Here is a 22,500-nt window from a genome sequence, read left to right as displayed (position 1 = left end):
GAGCTTTGGGTTATGACCGAAAGGACAAGATCACGGGTACAAGCGGCTGAAATGAGTTTCCTCCGCCGGGTGGCGGGGCTCTCCCTTAGAGATAGGGTGAGAAGCTCTGCCATCCGGGGGGAGCTCAAAGTAAAGCCGCTGCTCCTCCACATCGAGAGGAGCCAGTTGAGGTGGTTCGGGCATCTGGTCAGGACGCCACCTGAACGCCTCCCTAGGGAGGTGTTTAGGACACGTCCGACCGGTAGGAGGCCACGGGGAAGACCCAGGACACGTTGGGAACGCCTCGGGATCCCCCGGGAAGAGCTGGACGAAGTGGCTGGGGAGAGGGAAGTCTGGGTTTCCCTGCTTAGGCTGCTGCCCCCGCGACCCGACCTCGGATAAGCGGAAGAAGATGGATGGATGGATGGTATAAATATATACTATCAGCATAATGCAGTCATCACACAAGTATACATTTTCACAAGTAAGATTTAACATTAACGTGCTATTGGTTGTATTTTGTGAAAATATTACCACAGAGTTGAGAAAGAGCAAAGATCTTCAATAGTACTGAAATCGTAGCCGCTAGCAAACAAGAGTATGACCAAAATAGAATTGCTTGTCAATGAAATTAATTAAATGTAAAAATGTCATACTTGAATAACATAAAGTTGAAATAAATGATGAGGATAAAGATTGTGAGACAGAATTTGGTTTTATTCTGAATCCAGTGAAACAGATTGGTGGTTTTAGCTGATATAAAGACTTTCAGGTGTTTATATATGTTTATGTTGAAGTATTTGGCAGACGCTTTTATCCAAAGCGACATACATTAAAAAATACATATAAAACAATCAGTGTAAACATGATCATTTAAGGGAAGAATGTAATACAAAATATCAATACAAAGTGTCAAAACAGAATAAACTCTCTGCTGCTGAAGCAACAGAGATACAGTCTACAGGTCCCTAAGATATATAGATATCTAATGTATTCATACATTGTTTATGTAGGATATACGCATGTATCCATCCATCCATTTTCTACCGCTTTATAACCTAATCATATTGTTTCTTGAACTTAAAAATAGCTGACCGTTTTTTCCCCCCTTCTCTGGGATTATATTCCCAGTTTTGATCTCGAACTTCTGGTCACTTATAGCAGTGGTCCCCAAGCACCGGGCCGCGGCCCGGTACCGGTCCGTGGATCGATTAGTATCGGGCCGCACGAGAAATTTAAAAAATAAATGAAAAGTTTTTATTTATTTATTTATTTTATTAAATCAACAAAAAAAACACAAGATACACTTACAATTAGTGCACCAACCCAAAAAACCTCCCTCCCCCATTCACACTCATTCGCATAAAAGGGTTGTTTCTTTCTGTTATTAATATTTCTGGTTCCTACATTATATATCAATATAGGTCAATACAGTCTGCAGGGATACAGTCCGTAAGCACACATGATTATATTTTTTTATGACCAAAAAAAACCACATGCATTATGGCCTTCAGCAAAGAAAAATCATCCATAAATTAGTTGCATCATTTTATAAGCTGCAGGGTTCAAAGCCTAGGAAAAAAGTCCGGAATTTACAGTATTTTATTTCATTTTTTTAAACCTGCAAGGTACAGTGATTTGGGTAGTCATGCCACTGCCATTTCTAATCTACACTCCAGTGTGTTGGCTCAACGGTAAAGTGTATTTAAAGGCGTTTATATTTGTTTAAAAAAAAATAGCACGGAGAGATATTTTTAGACATTTTTAAAAAGTCCAATTGACTAAAATATTTTATTACCTCACAGACTCCCCTGGGGGGTCACGGACCCCCTGTTGAAGACATGTATTTGTTGAAGTCAAAATAGCTAACGCAGGGGTCGGCAACCCAAAATGTTGAAAGAGCCATATTGGACCAAAAATACAAAAACAAATCTGTCTGGAGCCGCAAAAAATTAAAAGCCATATTACATGTGTCATGAGATATACATTTAATTAAGAGGACTTAAAGGAAACTAAATGAGCTCAAATATAGCTACAAATGAGGCGTAATGATGCAATATGTACATATCGCTAGCCTAAATAGCATGTTAGCATCGATTAGCTTGCAGTCATGCAGTGACCAAATATGTCTGATTAGCACTCCACACAAGTCAATAACATCAACAAAACTCACCTTTGTGCACTCATGCACGACGTTAAAAGTGTGGTGGACAAAATGAGACAGAAAAAGAAGTGGCATAAAACACGTCCTAGAAAGTCGGAGAAAGTTATACATGTAAACAAACTATACGGTGAGTTCAAGGACCGCCAAAATTAGTAGGACAAAACGGCGCTCGCCAAATACTCGAATCGGTGAAGCATGTTCAATACAAACAGTGTGATTTATAACAATTAGGGAGGTTTGTGTCATGTTTGTCCTACACAAACCATACTAAAACAAAAAAATAGATTTTTTTCCCCTCATCTTTTTCCATTCTTCATACATTTTTGAAAAATCTCCAGAGAGCCACTAGGGCGGCGCTAAAGAGCCGCGGGTTGCCGACCCCCGAGCTAACGGAATGCTAGCACAAATTAGGAGCATTTCAAGGTTTTTTTGTATGTTTGCCTTTGTTTACTAACAACAACATGCTTGCTTTTCTGTCTCAACATGCAGCCTGTTTAGGCAGCAGACCGCTCTAGTTGGGCCTGAATTACTTGCCCACTCTGTTGATTTTTTTGTGGAATTCACACACGGGTCCATCAATTTTATTACAAATGAAAAATATGACCATTAAATAATTCAAATAGGAATGACATTTATAAATTGTACAAAACAAAATATACAGTGCATCCGGAAAGTATTCAGAGTGCTTCACTTTTTCCACATTTTATCTTTCACCATTATTCCAGATAGCGACTTGTCCAGGGTGTACCCCGCCTTCCGCCCGAATGCAGCTGAGATAGGCTCCAGCACCCCCCGCGACCCCGAAAAGGACAAGCGGTAGAAAATGGATGTATGGATGGAATCAAATATTTTGAGTGGCCCAGCCACAGCCCAGACTTCAATCCGAGGCTGTAATTGCTGCCAAAGGTGCATCAACAAAGTATTGAGCAAAGGCTGTTAGTACTTATGTGCATGTAATTTAGGGTATTGTGTGTAGAATTTTGAGGACAAAAATAAACGTATTCCATTTTAGAATAGGGCTGTAGCATAACAAAATGTGGAAAAAGTGAAGCGCTGTGAATACATTCCTGATGCATTGCATTGGGCTTTAAAATAAATAATAAATAAAAGAATATAGATAAAGCAGTGTAATTTCACAATCCGAACTGGGAAAAAAATGTCAGTGGAAATTGTACGTTAATGCTGAAAAGCAGAACTGCAATGCAGTTAGCATGCTAGCCAGATAGCGCCAGGTAACGAAAAATACTACTTCTAGGCGTACGCTTGCACAATGAGCTTCAAAAGTTAGCATGCTAATGTTAGCATGAGTCAAGCAAAAAAAATGTATGTCTCTGAAACGTATACCAGCAAAAAATAAAATTACATTTTCACAATGTTAATAATGAACTTGAATAATACATTTCGGTAGTGATTGCACGGTAAGGCTGAAAAGCCGAGCTGAAATTCTAACAGTTAGCATTCTAGCCAGATAGTGTCTGAAAAGGATAAAGCAATGTTTAGGAACACAGTTAGGTCAAAGTCCCTAAATATGACAATCCTAATGTAAGTATATATGTAATGTAGTAACATTTATAATAACATGTAATATATACATGATGTAATTATATATGTGTGTGGAGGGGGGCGTGGCCTGCGGACCTGCAGCGAAGCGGGGTGTGCCAGGACCGGCTTCGAGATCAGCGACAGGTGCGTAGATGGCCCTCCTGGGCCTGCTTATCTAATCACCTGTTGCTCTGTTAAAAGGCAGCAGCCGGGGAGTAGAGAGGAATTGGAGTTGGAGCAAGAGCGAGATCGAGCAGGAGACAGTAAAGGACAATTGCTGAAAAGCACCTAAGAGACTTTAGTGAAAATAAAACAGTGTTCTAAAACCTGAAAAGGAGCTGTCATGTCGGTGATTGGTGGTCCGAGGAACCCGGAGGAAAGAAACCTCCACAATATGTAATGTAGTAACATTCATAATAACATGTAATATATACATGGTGTAAGTATACCAGTAACAAAAATTAAGATTTCTAGGCGTATACCTGCAAAATGAGCTACAAAAGCTAGCATGAAACGTTAGCATGCCTATGTTCGCATGTGTCGAGTACTCTGCGAGGTATACATGCAAAATTAGCTAAATAATTTAGCATGCTAGCAGTTAGCATGGCTAATAACTAGCTGGCTAGCAGTCAGCATGTGTCAACAAGATACCTTAAAATGAAGGTAGCATGCTAGTGTTAGCATGCTAGCAATTAACTAACATGAGCAAGGAGCATTTTGACTTTGGGACAGTTGGATTTGGTTGAGGAATGTGAAAGTAGTAACACTTTTAAATAGAGAATAGGTGGTACGGAAAATTGAGATTATTTTGGACATAAAAAACAGCCTGAATGTGTTGATGATGGAATGGTTTGATTTAATATTGTGTTTGCATGGAATCTAGATTTAGCACACAAACGCTAACTGTTGCAGGCAAATAACTGTCTTTTTTTTTTTTTTGCATGCCCCTCAGCGCCGCCAAGATGATGTGCGAGGTGATGCCCACCATCAGCGAGGACACGGCGCTGAGTCAGCGCGGTTCCCAGAGCAGCTCGTCGGACCCGGACTCGCACTTTGAGCAGCTGATGGTCAACATGCTGGACGAGAGGGACCGGCTGCTGGACACGCTGAGGGAGACGCAGGAGAGTCTGGGTATGGCCCAGCAGCACCTGCAGGACGTCATCTACGACCGCGACTCGCTGCAGAGGCAGCTCAGCTCCGCCCTGCCGCAGGTAAGAGCTTCACGATTCCCACAACAGAAAGGACATTTGTTGCTTTGCTACTTTTGTTTGAGCTTGAAATGTGGGCGGAGTCTGATTTCAGCTTCATCGCTGATGATGTAGTGGAAATATTTGACGCTGAAGAATTGTAAAGGATTGTGTATTCATGGCATCTTGCATCAATTGAGGGAAAAATGGAGTGCAGTACTTGGCTGTAGCCTGAAGAGGCGCTGTTTGTTGTTTCTATGAACATATTTATGAAACATGTGGATGTACAGTCATGGTGAAAAGTTGTAAAGAACATAATGTCATGGCTGTCTTGAGTTTCCAATAATTTCTACAACAGAAACAAAAATGTAGTTGTTTGGCCACAATACACAGCAATATGTTTGGAGGAGAAAAAGTGAGGCCTCTAATCCCAGGAACACAATACCTACCGTCAAGCATGGTGGTGGTAGTATTATGCTGTGGGCCTGTTTTGCTGCCAATGGAACTGGTGCTTTACAGAGAGTAAATGGGACAATGAAAAAGGAGGATTACCTCCAAATTCTTCAGGACAACCTAAAATCATCAGCCCGGAGGTTGGGTCTTGGGCGCAGTTGGGTGTTCCAACAAGACAATGACCCCAAACACACGTCAAAAGTGGTAAATCAGGCTATAATTAAGGTTTTAGAATGGCCTTCCCAAAGTCCTGACTTAAACATGTGGACAATGCTGAGGAAACAAGTCAGAAAACCAACAAATTTAGCTGAACTGCACCAATTTTGTCAAGGGGAGTGGTGAAACATTCAACCAGAAGCTTGTGGATGGCTACTCAAAGCACCTTATTGCAGTGAAACTTGCCAATGGACATGTAACCAAATATTAACATTGCTGTATGTATACTTTTGACCCAGCAGATTCGGTCACATTTTCAGTAGACCCGTAATGAATTCATAATAGAACCAAACTTCATGAATGTTTTTTGGTACCCAACATGTACAGTATGTGCTCCAATCACTCTACCGCAAAAAAAATAAGAGTTGTAGAAATGATTGGAAACTCAAGACAGCCATGACATTATGTTCTTTACAAGCTTTTGACCACGACTGTATCTATGTGGAAAAACACTTTCCTTTGAACTTTTACCTTTTTATAAAACAATGGATTGACGGGTGTCAGAATTCTCAGACTATTTTTATATTTAATATTTACCTTAAAAACACGTCAGAATATTCTGGAAAAAAGGCATATTATTACAGGAAAAAGTGTGCATTCGTAATATTTTGTGATGTCACAAACAAGTATTTGCCTAAAATACAATTTAACTTTTCAGCATATTTTGACCAACATTGAAGTTAACTTTTAGTGTGAAAAAACGGTGAAAAATATATTGTAGTTTTTGTTGTAGCCTTTTTTTTCTTTTCTCAATACGACACCCTTGGATTAAAAGACCCATAGTGTCCAGATTACCCTATTTTTTGCTCCGGAAAATGAATCCGGCATATCAATTATTTTTTGAGTAATTTTTTTTAGATAACTAACTGTACTTGGTACTCTATATGCCATCATCAACAGAACTGGAGCCCATTAGACAGTGTGGATAAAGGCATGTAGAATTATCATTTTGATCACTTAATTGCAATACTTAATTAATATTTTTTTCCGACCTGGTCCAGGATTACTTCAAAACCGGTATGGTTAACAATACGAGCAAAAAAAATATCGGACTTCCCCGCTCTACCTTAGACACCATAGCCTTTGTGTCCTCATGCTCTTTCAGAAGCATCTTGTGGAAAACACCAGTAGAAGAGGACACAAAATAGAATAGTACCGACCGATTTTTCTCTCAATTTGGAGCGCAGGTTCGGACTCAGTCTTTCTCTTCTCAAAGGTGCACCGGGATTTCGGAACGAGTCGTTTACAATTTTTCCATCCAAACTCTGACAAAACCCTGCTTCAGAGTCGGAGTCACTAAAATGATTGCTGCAAATTCAACTCCTTTCGCTTGGTCTGTTCCATTTTGTGCGAGTCAATTTGACTGCAGAGATGCATACTTTCCTCATATTGCCATTATTTGAACATGTATGCAGGCTGACACCCTGATTGAGTTGTATTGCTACAACCTGCAAAAAAAAAATGGCAGCCATATTTCATAATTCCTTTGAAATTCGGTGTGAAAATAACACGATTCTGGATGAAGATCATTCTAAAACATATATTACGCAAAATGAAACTCGTTAGAAAAGGAGCCTAAAATCACTACTGTGTTTATTTTGGTGACATTTTCCTTTCATTTTTAGGTCCAGAATTATGAAATATGTGTTAATATCGTAAGCATTAGGGGCTCTTTAAGTGAGTGTTAATTTGTGGTTAATTAGCGACCGTTTTTAGCTAACACAGAATTATGTTGCAACGATACAAAGTTTTGGTCCGCTTGAGGCCTTAACGATCCTTGAAGGGGAACTGAATTTTTTATTTTTATTTTGCCTGTTATTCACAATCCTTCTGTAGGACAAGAACACATATGTTTTTAAAAAAAAATGTTATGCATTCTAACTCATAAATAAATGCGAGCAAACGTCCGCTTGCAATGGAGCCAATAGGAGTCGCTCTATTTTGATTATAAAGCGCTTAAAAAAAACATCCAATCCAAAAATCCAATAAAAAATGTTATGTATATACACGCTACAAGTATTTATTTAATGTGGTAACATTCATTATAAAGTAGTATTTATGCATTTTGCTCATTTTGCTCATTTTTAAGCATACAGCAGCGTATTACTTTCACAAACACATTACAGCGTTTGCTTTGTTCTTACAACAACATCACTAATTACTACTCAGTGCAGATTTCATGAGAGCCAACAAACATAATAGAACATCACTTACTGTACAATGTCTGCTCTCACTAGAATGCCGACTGTTAGGATGTTGATATATTCCCGTCAGTGACGTGCGGTGAGGTTCATGGCTGGTGAGGCACTGACTTCATCACAGTCAGATTTACAAACATATGAACCCTAAAGAGTATCTTATTCACCATTTGATTGGCAGCAGTTAACGGGTTATGTTTAAAAGCTCATACCAGCATTCTTCCCTGCTTGGCACTCAGCATCGAGGGTTGGAATTGGGGGTTAAATCACCAAAAATTATTCCCGGGCGCGGCGCCGCTGCTGCCCACTGCTCCCCTCACCTCCCAGGGGGTGAACAAGGGATGGGTCAAATGCAGAGGACAAATTTCATTACACCTAGTGTGTGTGTGACAATCATTGGTACTTTAACTTAACTTTAACTTTACACATACAAACTGTAGCACACAAAAAAGCACATTTAATAAAAAAAACTTTATTATGGTCTTACCTTTACTTATAAATGAAGTCCATGCGCCGCTGTTATATCAACTAAAGCCCACACTTAAAGTTTCCACGTGCAAAATTGAATCTATTTAAAAAAGTGTAACCGAGGGTTTATAAATGTCGCCTATACTGTATGAAACTACAAAATAACAAACACGGAGGCTCCAGTTTACACGAGGACCACTTTATTTACCTTCTTTCAAAAACCTCCGCTCCACTCCAACGTGTCATCACTTCCGCTCTTAGCGCCTTCAAAATAAGAGCTCAAGGCATATACTGTATAACAGCGTATAACAGGAACTTAACATCGCAAAGAGGAAAGCCCATAAAAATAGGTTACAAAACGTATTTAATAAGAAGCCAAAAAGTGCAAAAACAATAATGTTCGTGTTGGAGGAGTTGTGAATAAATGAAATGTGAAATCCGTGCTGCAGTCTGCAGGTGTACCTAAAGTTGTGGCCCAGCTGTCATTCACAACTCCTCCAACACGAACATTATTGTTTTTGCACTTTTTGGCTCCTTATTAAATAACTTTTTTAAATAGATTCAATCTTGCACGTGGAAAGTTTCAGTGTGGGCTTTAGTTGATATAATACTCCCGTCAGGGGGTGCATTCTACGGCGGGGGTGCATTCTCTACCACCAGGAGGAAGGATTACCTCGAGCCTCAGCCAGTGCGTCTTTTGCAGCCGTTTTATGATCGCTCAGCACAAGAAATACGTTACACACATACAGTTGTTGACAAAATACACTGTACATTATATACCTCAGCTAACTAAATTATGGAAATGTATAATATAGTTCATATAGCAATACGGTCTCACTGCACAGCAAGCCAGCAGTTAGCCGAGTCATTGCGCAATCCATGTTGAGGCACAACGCAGTGACGTGCCTCAACTGGCTGCTGATCACCGCACCGTCTCTTCTCAGTATTTGAATGGCAAATGTGAAAATTCAGCGATTTTGAATAAAAATGATCTAAAACTGGTGAAGTTAAATGGAAAATAACTTTATAGTATAATCACTGGATACATATAACAATTTAATTATTATTTTTGTCTTTTTACATTTTTTTTCTTTCCATGATGGCACGTGAGGCCCCGCCTCACCTGCCTCCTGTGACCGCACGTCACTGATTCCCGTTCAGATGAAGAATGACTGAAGAAAAAAGTGGTGTGGAATGAAGCGCCTTTTAGGGTATTCTTCGCCATTTCTGTGTCTAAATTGGCTGTCAAAGTTGACCAACTTTTCAGTTAATGTCCACATCATTTTCCCATCAAGATGAGAGGCATGATTTGTAATCCAGATGAAACTTAATTACTACTCAGTGCAGATTTCATGAGAGCCAACAAACATAATAGAACATCACTTACTGTGCAATGTCTGCTCTCACTGGAATGCCGACTGTTAGGATGTTGATATATTCTCGTTCAGATGAAGAATGACTGGTACTCTTCGAAGAAAAAAAAACTTTACAGTTAATGTCCACATAATTTTCCCATCAAGATGAGAGGCATGATTTGTAATCCAGATTAAACTTAATTACTACTCAGTGCAGATTTCATGAGAGCCAACAAACATAATAGAGCATCACTTACTGTGCAATGTCTGCTCTCACTGGAATGCCGACTGTTAGGATGTTGATATACTCCCGTTCAGATGAAGAATGACTGATACTCTTCGAAGAAAAAAACAACTTTTCAGTTAATGTCCACATAATTTTCCCATCAAGGTGAGAGGCATGATTTGTAATCCAGATGAAACTTTCACAAGGTCCGAGGGGAGAAAGCAGCTCACCAACTGATGTCAATACAGCAGCAGAAGGAACTTACCTCTCTCTGATCAATGCGCCTCTAATTGTAAGAGCTTTATGATAACAATATCACTAATACTTGACTAATATTCAGGTCACAAAATGTAAATTAATGTTGGTGCTTTTTGAATGTTTATTTATTGGGTTTTATTGTCAAAATAGACAGAGTGATGTCATCGTTCCTATTGGCTCTATTGTAAAGGGACTTTTATCTCTGTTTATTTACAAGTTAGAAAGCATTAAACAAGACAACTGTATTATTGTCTTGTAAGGATTGTGAACTACAGGCGAAGTTGTTAAAAAAGTGCAGTTCCCCTTCAACGAGGACAGTAGCTGGCTCTCAGGTTGGCGTGCTCATTTCGGAGATTAGCCTCCTTCTCAGACGCCCTCAGCGCAAACGCTAACTTCTCTCGCTCGCGCTGCCTTTTCTCCCGCATCCGTCTCCTACACCCCCCCCCCCCTGCGTCCGATGGTGGCGGTCAATGTCCCAGTTCGACCCTGGCGAGGCATGGCGGCGCCATGGCGACGCGTGTGTGCAAACACTGTGGTGAAAGAAAGGCAACGTGGTGGTGTTGTAAGCGCTGCAGTAACGAGCGAGCTGGTGTTGAGTCACATGCATTTGACCCCCCCCCACAACCCCCAGGCGAGACCCTTCACTCTCCTCTATATCATAGGGGTCCTAAGTGCCAGATGACGTCCATGTATAATTTGCATAATTGGCCATGACATGTAATTTTTATGGCCGCTGTGGGAGAGACAAAAAATAAGCCAAAAACATGAAAAGCAAAGCAAATATGGTTACATGACTTACAAGACGTTATCACCACTAAGCACTTGTTGCCGGTAGCTTAGTCTGCATCTATTAAGCACCGATACCATGTACTGTAGTAGACGAGGGATGTTCCGATCCATGCAGCCGATTCCGATCATCCATGATCATACTGATTACATGTATTACTGTATTTAGTGTGCTATTGACAGTTTAACAAGATCAGCTCTATATATATATATATATATATATATATATATATATATATATATATATATATATATATATATATATATATATATATATATATATATATATATATATATATGTATATATATATGTATATATGTATATATATATATATATATGTGTGTGTGTGTGTGTGTGTGTGTGTGTGTGTGTGTGTGTGTGTGTGTGTGTGTGTGTGTGTGTGTGGCAATGCAAATGCTCACAAAACACCCCAAACAACAAGGGGAAGGAGACAACAAGAAGACATTTCAATAAGACTAAACTTAACAGTCAGTAGAGAAAAAAGGTATATCTCTGCATACATACATACATACACACACACCCATATACACAAATACAGTAAAGTGTTATGAAAAACTAAAACCAAGGGTACGCATATACAAACCCCGTTTCCATATGAGTTGGGAAATTGTGTTAGATGTAAATATAAACGGAATACAATGATTTGCAAATCCTTTTCAACCCATATTCAATTGAATGCACTACAAAGACAAGATATTTGATGTTCAAACTCATAAACTTTTTTTTTTTTTTTGCAAATAATAATTAACTTAGAATTTCATGGCTGCAACACGTGCCAAAGAAGTTGGGAAAGGGCATGTTCACCACTGTGTTACATGGCCTTTCCTTTTAACAACACTCAGTAAACATTTGGGAACTGAGGAGACACATTTTTTAAGCTTCTCAGGTGGAATTCTTTCCCATTCTTGCTTGATGTACAGCTTAAGTTGTTCAACAGTCCGGGGGTCTCCGTTGTGGTATTTTAGGCTTCATAATGCGCCACACATTTTCAATGGGAGACAGGTCTGGACTACAGGCAGGCCAGTCTAGTACCCGCACTCTTTTACTATGAAGCCACGTTGATGTAACACGTGGCTTGGCATTGTCTTGCTGAAATAAGCAGGGGCGTCCATGGTAACGTTGCTTGGATGGCAACATATGTTGCTCCAAAACCTGTATGTACCTTTCAGCATTAATGGCGCCTTCACAGATGTGTAAGTTACCCATGTCTTGGGCACTAATACACCCCCATACCATCACACATGCTGGCTTTTCAACTTTGTGCCTAGAACAATCCGGATGGTTCTTTTCCTCTTTGGTCCGGAGGACACGACGTCCACAGTTTCCAAAAACAATTTGAAATGTGGACTCGTCAGACCACAGAACACTTTTCCACTTTGTATCAGTCCATCTTAGATGAGCTCAGGCCCAGCGAAGCCGACGGCGTTTCTGGGTGTTGTTGATAAACGGTTTTCGCCTTGCATAGGAGAGTTTTAACTTGCACTTACAGATGTAGCGACCAACTGTAGTTACTGACAGTGGGTTTCTGAAGTGTTCCTGAGCCCATGTGGTGATATCCTTTACACATTGATGTCGCTTGTTGATGCAGTACAGCCTGAGGGATCGAAGGTCACGGGCTTAGCTGCTTACGTGCAGTGATTTCTCCAGATTCTCTGAACCCTTTGATGATATTACGGAGTGTAGATGGTGAAATCCCTAAATTCCTTGCAATAGCTGGTTGAGAAAGGTTTTTCTTAAACTGTTCAACAATTTGATCACGCATTTGTTAACAAAGTGGTGACCCTCGCCCCATCCTTGTTTGTGAATGACTGAGCATTTCATGGAATCTACTTTTATACCCAATCATGGCACCCACCTGTTCCCAATTTGCCTGTTCACCTGTGGGATGTTCCAAATAAGTGTTTGATGAGCATTCCTCAACTTTATCAGTATTTATTGCCACCTTTCCCAACTTCTTTGTCACGTGGTGCTGGCATCAAATTCTAAAGTTAATGATTATTTGCAAAAAAAAAAATGTTTATCAGTTTGATCATCAAATATGTTGTCTTTGTAGCATATTCAACTGAATATGTGTTGAAAAGGATTTGCAAATCATTGTATTCCGTTTATATTTACATCTAACACAATTTCCCAACTCATATGGAAATGGGGTTTGTATATATATATATATATGCATTCTATGTATATGAATATGTGTATCCGTTATTAAAAGTGAATTGTGTACATTATATATATATATATATATATATATAGCATTCATATGAATATAAGATGTGATCATTTTGATATTTATGTTCATAAAATAATTGAATTACAAAATGTTATATTTAAGAATATTTTATAAAAGTAATTTATATATATATATATATATATATATATATATATATATATATATATATATATATATATATATATATATATATATATATATATATATATATATATATATATATGTATATATATATATATATATATATGTATATATATATATATATATATATATATATGTATATATATATATATATATATATATGTATATATATATATATATATATATATGTATATATATATATATATATATATATATGTATATATATATATATATATATGTATATATACATATATATATATATATATATATATACATATATATATATATATATATATATATATATATATATATATATATATATATATATATATATATATATATATATATATATATATATATATATATATATATATATATATATATATATATATGTATGTATATGTCTTAATTAGATTATCCAAAAAATAGTGCTCGATACCGTGGTAGAGCGTAATATGTATGTGTGGGAAAAAAATCACAAGACTATTTCATCTCTACAGGCCTGTTTCATGAGGGGTTTTCCTCAATCCTCAGGAGATTTTAATGGAAGCATTCACATACCATGGTTTATATATATATGTGTTACCTAGGTAACACATGAGTCAATCACCACGCCCCTACGCCTGCCTGTACCCACCTGCTCTGTGCCCTATATAAACCATGGTATTTGAATGCTTCCATTAAAATCTCCTGAGGGTTGAGGAAAACCCCTCATGAAACAGGCCTGTAGAGATGAAATAGTCTTGTGATTTTTTCCCACACACATATATATATATATATATACATATATATACATATATATATATATACAGTAAATGTTTACATTATATATATATAGTTTATATATACCGTATATATAGCGTATATGTATCCAAAATATGCATAATGTTTATCAGTTTGAACATCAAGTATGTTGTCTTTGTAGCATATTCAACTGAATACAATGATTTGCTAATCATTGTATTCCATTTATATTTACATCTAACACAATTCCCCAACTCATATGGAAACGGGGTTTGTATGTTTTTTTCCTTCTTTATTATGCGTTTTCGGCAGGTGCGACTTATACTCCGGTGCGATTTATACTCCGCAAAATATGGTATATGTGTATATATATATATATATATATATATATATATATATATATATATATATATATATATATATATATATATATATATATATATATATATATATATATATATATATATATGAGTACATATTATTTTAACAATATAATGGATATATAATTAATAAATATTATAACTGGTTATTAAGATTATGTGAAAGTTCAACCCCTACCTTGTTTTGTTCCGTGACGACATCCTTAAGGTTCTTTAATCAATCCGAAATTTTAAGCAGCTAAAATGCGCCAAACATGGATAAGTGTGAAGAGTGTTTTGCATTTTTTCCCATCTTCCCTTGTAATGGATTTAAATGGGGGTCATTTTGATTTTCTTTATGTTGATTGGACGTTTTTTTTGTAATATCCGCTAAGTTCAATGAGCAGGTTGTGTTATGTGTGACCATGTTTATTGAATTTTTGTACTAGTTGATTTTTTTTTTTTCTGCACCGTGACTAAGGAAGGTTGTTCGGATTGGGTCATAAACTAAATGCTGTAAGTACGTGTAAGTACACTTAATAGCAGAGTTACTTTTGTGGTGTCAAAATGGCAACAATCAGACAACTGGATATTTATACATGATATGCATACACCGCTCACGGTCAAATTGTTTATAGAACTCATGCTGTCTTGCGGGACAAATTGAAGACGCCGCCGGGCCGAATTTGGCCCGCGGGCCGTAGTTTGGACACCCCTTGATTTAAAACATTCATCATCACAAAAATGTTATTGATTGCCTCTACCTCACTTCCTTCGACACTTAAAATGATTTAAAGTAGAAAATATTGGAGGCACATCATGTCTTTACATCTCAGGGGTCCACAAATTAAGCATTAATCCATGATTTATTCAAGCATTGCTAAGTAACATATTTGATTGACACAACGAGTGCCGTGCTGCTGTGATCGTGACCCTAATGAGAAAAAGGATACGTTTGTTTGCGGTTTCCCGCTACAAATATTAGTCTGTCATCTACAATTCCTATCTGCAGTTGTTTTTTTGGTGTGAAGTTTATAATTTGTCCTATTATTTAGCTGAAAATGTCCCTGTTGTTCAGCAATGTTCAGTATATGCTGTTGAGCCTAGGAGAGGCTCAACAACATTCAGAATAGCAATCAACAGAGCGATTGAGAGGACACACAAACATGACACAAAACAATCCAAAAGTAGTCAAACAAAAATGAATAATATCAACAACAGTATCAATATTAATAACAATTCCAACACAGCTGTAATTAGAAATCCCTCATTGACATTATCATTACAGCCATTCATAAAAAAAATAAAAACATTTTAAAAAATGAACAAAAGTGTCACTGTGGCTTACACTTGCATCACATCTCATAATCTACTGATATCATCTCCATATTGTCCGTCCTGAGATCGGTAGGTCGTGAGTTCAAACCCCGGTTGAGTCATACCAAAGACTATAAAAATGGCACCCATTACCTCCCTGCTTGGCACTCAGCATCAAGGGTTGGAATTGGGGGTTAAATCACCAAAAATGATTTCCGGGCGCGGCCACCGCTGCTGCCCACTGCTCCCCTCACCTCCCAGGGGGTGATCAAGGGTGATGGGTCAAATGCAGAGGATTATTTCGCCACACCTAGTGTGTGTGTGTGACAATCATTGGCACTTTAACTTAATTTACTTTATTTTTTACATATACATGTACCATGTTGTGTACCTCAGAATTTTCTTGTTTTTTAGTAGACAATTTACTAACATTATCATTGAAAATGTAATGTAAAATTCCATAACATGCATTCAAAGAACTCAGAAATATTTCCCCATTTGGCAACTCTATCCTATAGCCACGCACCTTTGGGTTATATACTTCCGGTGTTGTGACTATAGATTATGCTACATATGTAAAAATAAAAATAAACCACATGTGCACCAAAATGAGCAAACTACATAAATAACATCCTGTAATTTGATTTTGATATTATTTTTTTTACCTTGATAGATTGAAAATGAGTTGACCGATGAACATTATCACATCATTTATTCAGAAAGTATAAATAACGACAGACAAAGATAGAATACTATTAACCGCAACATGTAAGTGTAAAAAAAAACAACAATATGATTTATACATTTTCAGAATGTGCTTGTTCTATTTTTAAACAAAGAACTGTGATTTTACCAGTCCAGCCCACTTGGGAGTAGATTTTTCTCCATGTGGCCCCCGATCTAAAATGAGCTTGACACCCCTGAACTAGATGGTTAGCTAACCAGCGAGCTTGTTTCTGTGCTCCTAGTCGTGTCCTGCAACTCAGTGCGGCGTTTAGTTCAAGTTAAAGTTAAAGCACCAATGATTGTCACACACACACACTAGGTGTGGCAAAATTATTCTCTGCATTTGACCCATCACCCTTGATCACCCCCTGGGAGGTGAGGGGAGCAGTGAGCAGCAGCGGTGGCCGCGCCCGGGAATAGTTTTTGGTGATTTAACCCCCAATTCCAACCCTTGATGCTGAGTGCCAAGCAGGGAGGTCATGGGTCCCATTTTTATAGTCTTTGGTATGACTCGACCGAGGTTTGAACTCACAACCTACCGATCTCAGGCCGGACACTAGTTTAGGCAAGACAATTTTTCTTAGATCTTTTTTTTTTTTTAAATTTCATTTAAAAAAAAAAACACGGAAGTGATATTTTGATGCGAAAATGTATGTTTAAAAACACGGATTTCTGCGGACATTTTTACATGCCCGAATATAATATCAGCCGTCAATGGCGCTCATATACTTTCAAGAAAATGGTCCGATACTGATCAGCGGCCATTTGGGCACATCCCTACTGTCTACAGCAGGGGTCACCAACGTGGTGCCCGCGGGCACCAGGTAGCCCGTAAGGACCAGATGAGTAGCCCGCTGGCCTGTTCTAAAAATAGCTCAAATAGCAGCACTTACCAGTGAGCTGCCTCTATTTTTAAAATGTTATATATTTACTATCATGCTGGTCTCGCTTTGCCCGACATTTTTAATTCTAAGAGAGACAAAACTCAAATAGAATTTGAAAATCCAAGAAAATATTTTAAAGACTTGGTCTTCACTTGTTTAAATTCATTAATTGTTTTACTTTGCTTCTTATAACTTTCAGAAAGACAATTTTAGAGAAAAAATACAACCTTAAAAATGATTTTAGGATTTTTAAACACATATACCTTTTTACCTTTTAAATTGCTTCCTCTTCTTTCCTGACAATTCAAATCAATGTTCAAGTATTTTTTTTATTTTTATTGTAAAGAATAATAAATACATTTTAATTTAATTCTTCATTTTATCTTCTGTTTTTTCGACGAAGAATATTTGTGAAATATTTCTTCAAACTTATTATGATTAAAATTCAAAAAAATTATTCTGTCAAATCTAGAAAATCTGTAGAATCAAATGTAAATCTTATTTCAAAGTCTTTTGAATTTCTTTTAAAAATTTTGTTCTGGAAATTCTAGAAGAAATAATGATTTGTCTTTGTTAGAAATATAGCTTGGTCCAATTTGTTATATATTCTAACAAAGTGTAGATTGGATTTTAACCTATTTAAAACATGTCATCAAAATTCTAAAATTAATCTTAATCAGGAAAAATTACTAATGATGTTCCATAAATTGTTTTTTTAAGTTTTTTCCTTCTTTTTTTCGGTTGAATTTTGAATTTTAAAGAGTCGAAATTGAAGATAAACTATGTTTCAAAATTTAATTGTAATTTTTTTCGTGTTTTCTCCTCTTTTAAACCGTTAAATTAAGTGTAAATATCATCAATTATTAATAATAACATAGAGTTAAAGGTAAATTGAGCAAATTGGCTATTTCTGGCAATTTATTTAAGTGTGTATCAAACTGGTAGCCCTTCGCATTAATCAGTACCCAAGAAGTAGCTCTTGCTTTCAAAAAGGTTGGTGACCCCTGGTCTACAGGGTAATGTGTTTATGAGAGAGATTGAACAGGCAGAACCACATCTAGTCCTATGGGCCTCTGACTTCAGCATCTTTCCATGTGTGGCAATCCTCCTCCTGCAGGGAATAACATATTCCCGACGAGCACGATGACATTTGTAGTCCGTGGCAAGCAGCGAGCGGAACACTGTCTGACCTTTTGCTTGATGTGGACGCTAGGAAAATAACTATTGACACTTGGACAATAGATACACTTAATGTGGGATCTAGAACGTGCTAGTTATGGGCTGCTTTTGGGGACCTTTTAGGGCGCCAATGAGGGACCGTACCACCGTGCGGCTGGCATAGGGGTGCGTGACGAGGACAAGGACAGAATGTGGATCTAATATGGCCCGGCGGTCTGCTCTTATTACTGTATATCCCCCCCACCCCCCTCTTCCTGCCAGTGAAGACCCTCAGGGCTGTCAGCTGCTCCGCATCACATGACCCTCCTCCACGATGACTGTCATGCTCGAGTAGAAAAAGTGTTACTGCGTCTTCTGTGGATCAGTACTTCGGTAAAGGTTACCCATCACATGTTGGCCCCCAGTTGATGTTTGCTTGTGTGCTTCTGAAAGAAAGCAGTGTTGCTCGCCAACAAGGCCCCACAGGAACATGAATGAACAATTTATTATAGATCTTATTCATTCACTAGTCGAAATTGTGTAATATTTAACACCAGCATGATTTTTCTCTCGTGTTTATGATTTTTTTTTTCAACGCTAACATTATCAGAATTGAATTTTTAACATAAAATACAGTAAAACATACATTACTTTTTTGTTATTACCGTATTTTTCGGACTATAAGTCACAGTTTTTTTCATAGTTTGGCCGGGGGTGCGACTTATACTCAGGAGCGACTTATGTGTGAAATTATTAACACATTACCGTAAAATATCAAATAATATTATTTAGCTCATTCACGTAAGAGACTAGACGTATAAGATTTCATGGGATTTAGCGATTAGGAGTGACAGATTGTTTGGTAAAGGTATAGCATGTTCTATACGTTATAGTTATTTGAATGACTCTTACCATAATATGTTACGTTAACATACCAGGCACGTTCTCAGTTGGTTATTTATGAGTCATATAACGTACACTTATTCAGCCTGTTGTTCACTATTCTTTATTTATTTTAAATTGCCTTTCAAATGTCTATTCTTGGTGTTGGCTTTTATCAAATAAATTTCCCCCAAAAATGCGACTTATACTCCAGTGCGACTTATATATGTTTTTTTCCTCCTTTATTATGCATTTTCGGCCGGTGCGATTTATACTCCGGAGCGACTTATACTCCGAAAAATACGGTAATTCGTTTCAAAAGGTCCGACTGTATTTCCCCTAAGAAGTCATGTAAATCCAATTAATCTGTCTCAGACACACGCAAATATGAAAACAAAACACATTTTATGGAAAATAATTTCTCTTTTATGTCAGTACATCATGAAATGTATAAAACACTCTTATTGGCAAAGATTACTATTTCCAGGGCTCGAATTTAACCATGGCAACCGCGGCCAAAGCCGCGACCGCCCTCATCATTTGCCGTAAGCCCTAAAAAATTGACCAACATTTGCGGCAAGAACATGCCGTGACCGCCCTTGACTTTTTACTTGTTAATGGACGAGGGATGTAACAGTAAACGGTATAATGATAATTCACGGTAAAATTCCAGACGGTTAGTAATACCGTCTAATTTTTTAATTACCAAAGAAACATCATTTATTAATGCATTTTAGGCAACACAAAGTCAGGCGATGCGCACTAGCGTCATTTGGCTTGATAATAATGGCGGACTAAGGACACAGACTTTGCTCCGGAGATTTCCCCTCGGAGTAAACGGAGCCAAGCGCTTGGTTTAACACCGTTTTTCCTCGCTTGCGCCGCACTGCTGTGTTTAGATGGAGACAGGTGTGGACAATATTGGAGACAGACGCACTTGTCCCCACACTAAAAGTATACAGCGAAAGAGAAAACCATTTGATGTTTTGCAGCAGGCGATGTGTCGTAAATGTTGTCACAACTTGTTTAGAAAGTCTTTACTTTGTTGACTGGGATGTTCACTCGTCATTTATTTAACTGCAAACTGTATCAGTGTTCAAATAACTTCAATACTAGCTCAAATGTTTTGTCATCTCATCGAACTGAACGCAAGCTGTGAAGATTGTGCATTCGATGTGAGAGGTGTCACTCCTCTTTATTTTTGTTGGCCAAACTGTTGTACTGAACCAAGTGAAGTAATAATTTAAACAAAATAAGAAAATCAATTATAAGACATCGATATTGTATCGTTAGAAAAAGTATTGCAATATGTTGCTATATAAATTGTTTCCCCTACCGATAACAGTTGTAGTATCAGAATACAATGCACACAAAAAACGCTCCATTGAGGCGAGATTACCTGTACTGTGCTGTAAGTGGGTTAGGGTGAGCAAATCAAGCGCTCCTGTGCTTCTACCTTGTAGGGGGTTGTAAACCTACCCTGAGCTCATTGTAAACAAACATGGCGTCTATCGTGAGAGATTTTTTCACTGTTTCAGAAGAATACATTCAACGTGCTATTTGCGCCAAGTGTTCCGCAAACATTCCACTCGCAGGGGAAAAACAAACATTGTGCTTCAACACATCAAACATCAGCAATCATCTGAAGCGCCATCATCGCTACAACGGTGTTTTGAAAGCCTACGAAGACGCCTGCTCACCTGCTCAGTGGCCTCGTGGTTAGAGTGTCCGCCCTGAGATCGGTAGGTCGTGAGTTCAAACCCCTGTCGAGTCATACCAAAGACTATAAAAATGGGACCCATTACCTCCCTGCTTGGCACTCGGCATCAAGGGTTGGAATTGGGGGTTAAATCACCGAAAATGATTCCGGGGCGCGGCCACCGCTGCTGCTAACCGCTCCCCTCACCTCCCGGGGGGTGAACAAGGGGATGGGTCAAATGCAGAGGACAAATTTCACCACACCTAGTGTGTGTGTGACAATCATTGGTACTTTAAATGTAACTTTAACTGCTGATAAAAAAAAGAAATGGCTGCAAAAAAGGTGTCTATAAAATACGATAACATCTAAATTTATTAAAAGAATAGATATAAATAAGTTAATGAGCTTGGGGGAAAAATACAGTGCTACCCTAAATAAAACATTCTAAAACATTAATTCAGTATTTTGAAAATATATAACATATTTAGATTTTCTCATTTCATTCGTAGGTAAGCATTTTGCAGCCCATTTCGCCAGTTTTACTTTCAAGTTGACGTCAACTATTGATGTTCACCTTCTAAAAAAATCAAACCTCCCGCGGTTTGGTTGGCTTTTTTGCATTTTTTGTGTGTATATACGACTCGTTCAGACAACGTACAGCCCAACTTTGCAGACGCCTTCAATGTTGTAACACATTGCCTACTTCCAGCTGCAATAACACTTCCTTTCTCTCTTTAATTGCGTTTGTTTGCTTTGCCTGTGAGCATGCTACCAGTAGCTAACGATAGTTGTGGTCGCTCACCAATTTGACGTCATGGCTCCAGTACCCCCTGCGAACCTGAAAGGGACAAGCGGTAGAAAATGGATGGATGGATGGATCTCACAAAGTTCTATATCCAAGTCCAAAGTTGTGTGCTCTGCTAATAAACAAACAAATATGCCAACAGAACAAAAAATTGTCTGGAAAGAAGTCAAATGTAATTAATTATGATTTCTTTACTCATATTTCAGTACATTTAAATGTGAGGGGAAGCTACGTGCATTGGACAAAGTTGTGAGGTTGTGCATTATTCGCGGGTTTTGTTGGAGTTTGCGTGAATTGGCACGATCGTGAAATTGCAAATTCATGTAGGGACTGAAAGAATATTTCTAATATAGTTTGAAAACAACATAGTCAAAAGAATTAATTTATCTGACCTCATTTCACATATTTAATATAGTCTGGATTAGAATAGATTGGATTTTTTGCTGACTTGCCTTTGTTTAGTTTTTTTTGCTGCCCTGATGATCAACCACTAAACGACGCCAAAACAAGCGGCGACGCCAACAATCGTGTGAAATGGGACACAAATGGCGAGGACGTTTCTGGATGGCGACAGAGACGTGACTCCAAAGTGTGATCTCCATCCTCTGAATGCTCCACTTGAAGGCCAGGAATAGAAGATGATGTCATCGTGTCATGAGGACTCTCTCTCCTCGCTTGGCGTGTCCGCCGTTGTAGAACCT

At 37.9% G+C, this 22,500-nt stretch overlaps 1 protein-coding gene across 7 annotated transcripts in view; it reads left to right on the top strand.

The window, feature by feature from the left end:
* ppfia2 (PTPRF interacting protein alpha 2) overlaps positions 1-22,500 on the top strand; it is a 149,266-nt gene that overhangs the window by 22,160 nt on the left and 104,606 nt on the right. For all 7 annotated transcript variants that reach the window (XM_062064700.1, XM_062064699.1, XM_062064698.1 and 4 more), the window contains exon 2: positions 4,638-4,896. In XM_062064700.1, coding sequence (XP_061920684.1) covers positions 4,648-4,896 — 249 coding nt within the window. In that variant the 5' untranslated portion in view covers positions 4,638-4,647. The remainder of the gene's footprint in view (positions 1-4,637; positions 4,897-22,500) is intronic.

This window comes from Entelurus aequoreus, linkage group LG12 (assembly GCF_033978785.1).
Source record: "Entelurus aequoreus isolate RoL-2023_Sb linkage group LG12, RoL_Eaeq_v1.1, whole genome shotgun sequence".
Lineage (NCBI taxonomy): Eukaryota > Metazoa > Chordata > Actinopteri > Syngnathiformes > Syngnathidae > Entelurus > Entelurus aequoreus.
This window is presented reverse-complemented; position numbering and strand designations above follow the sequence as displayed.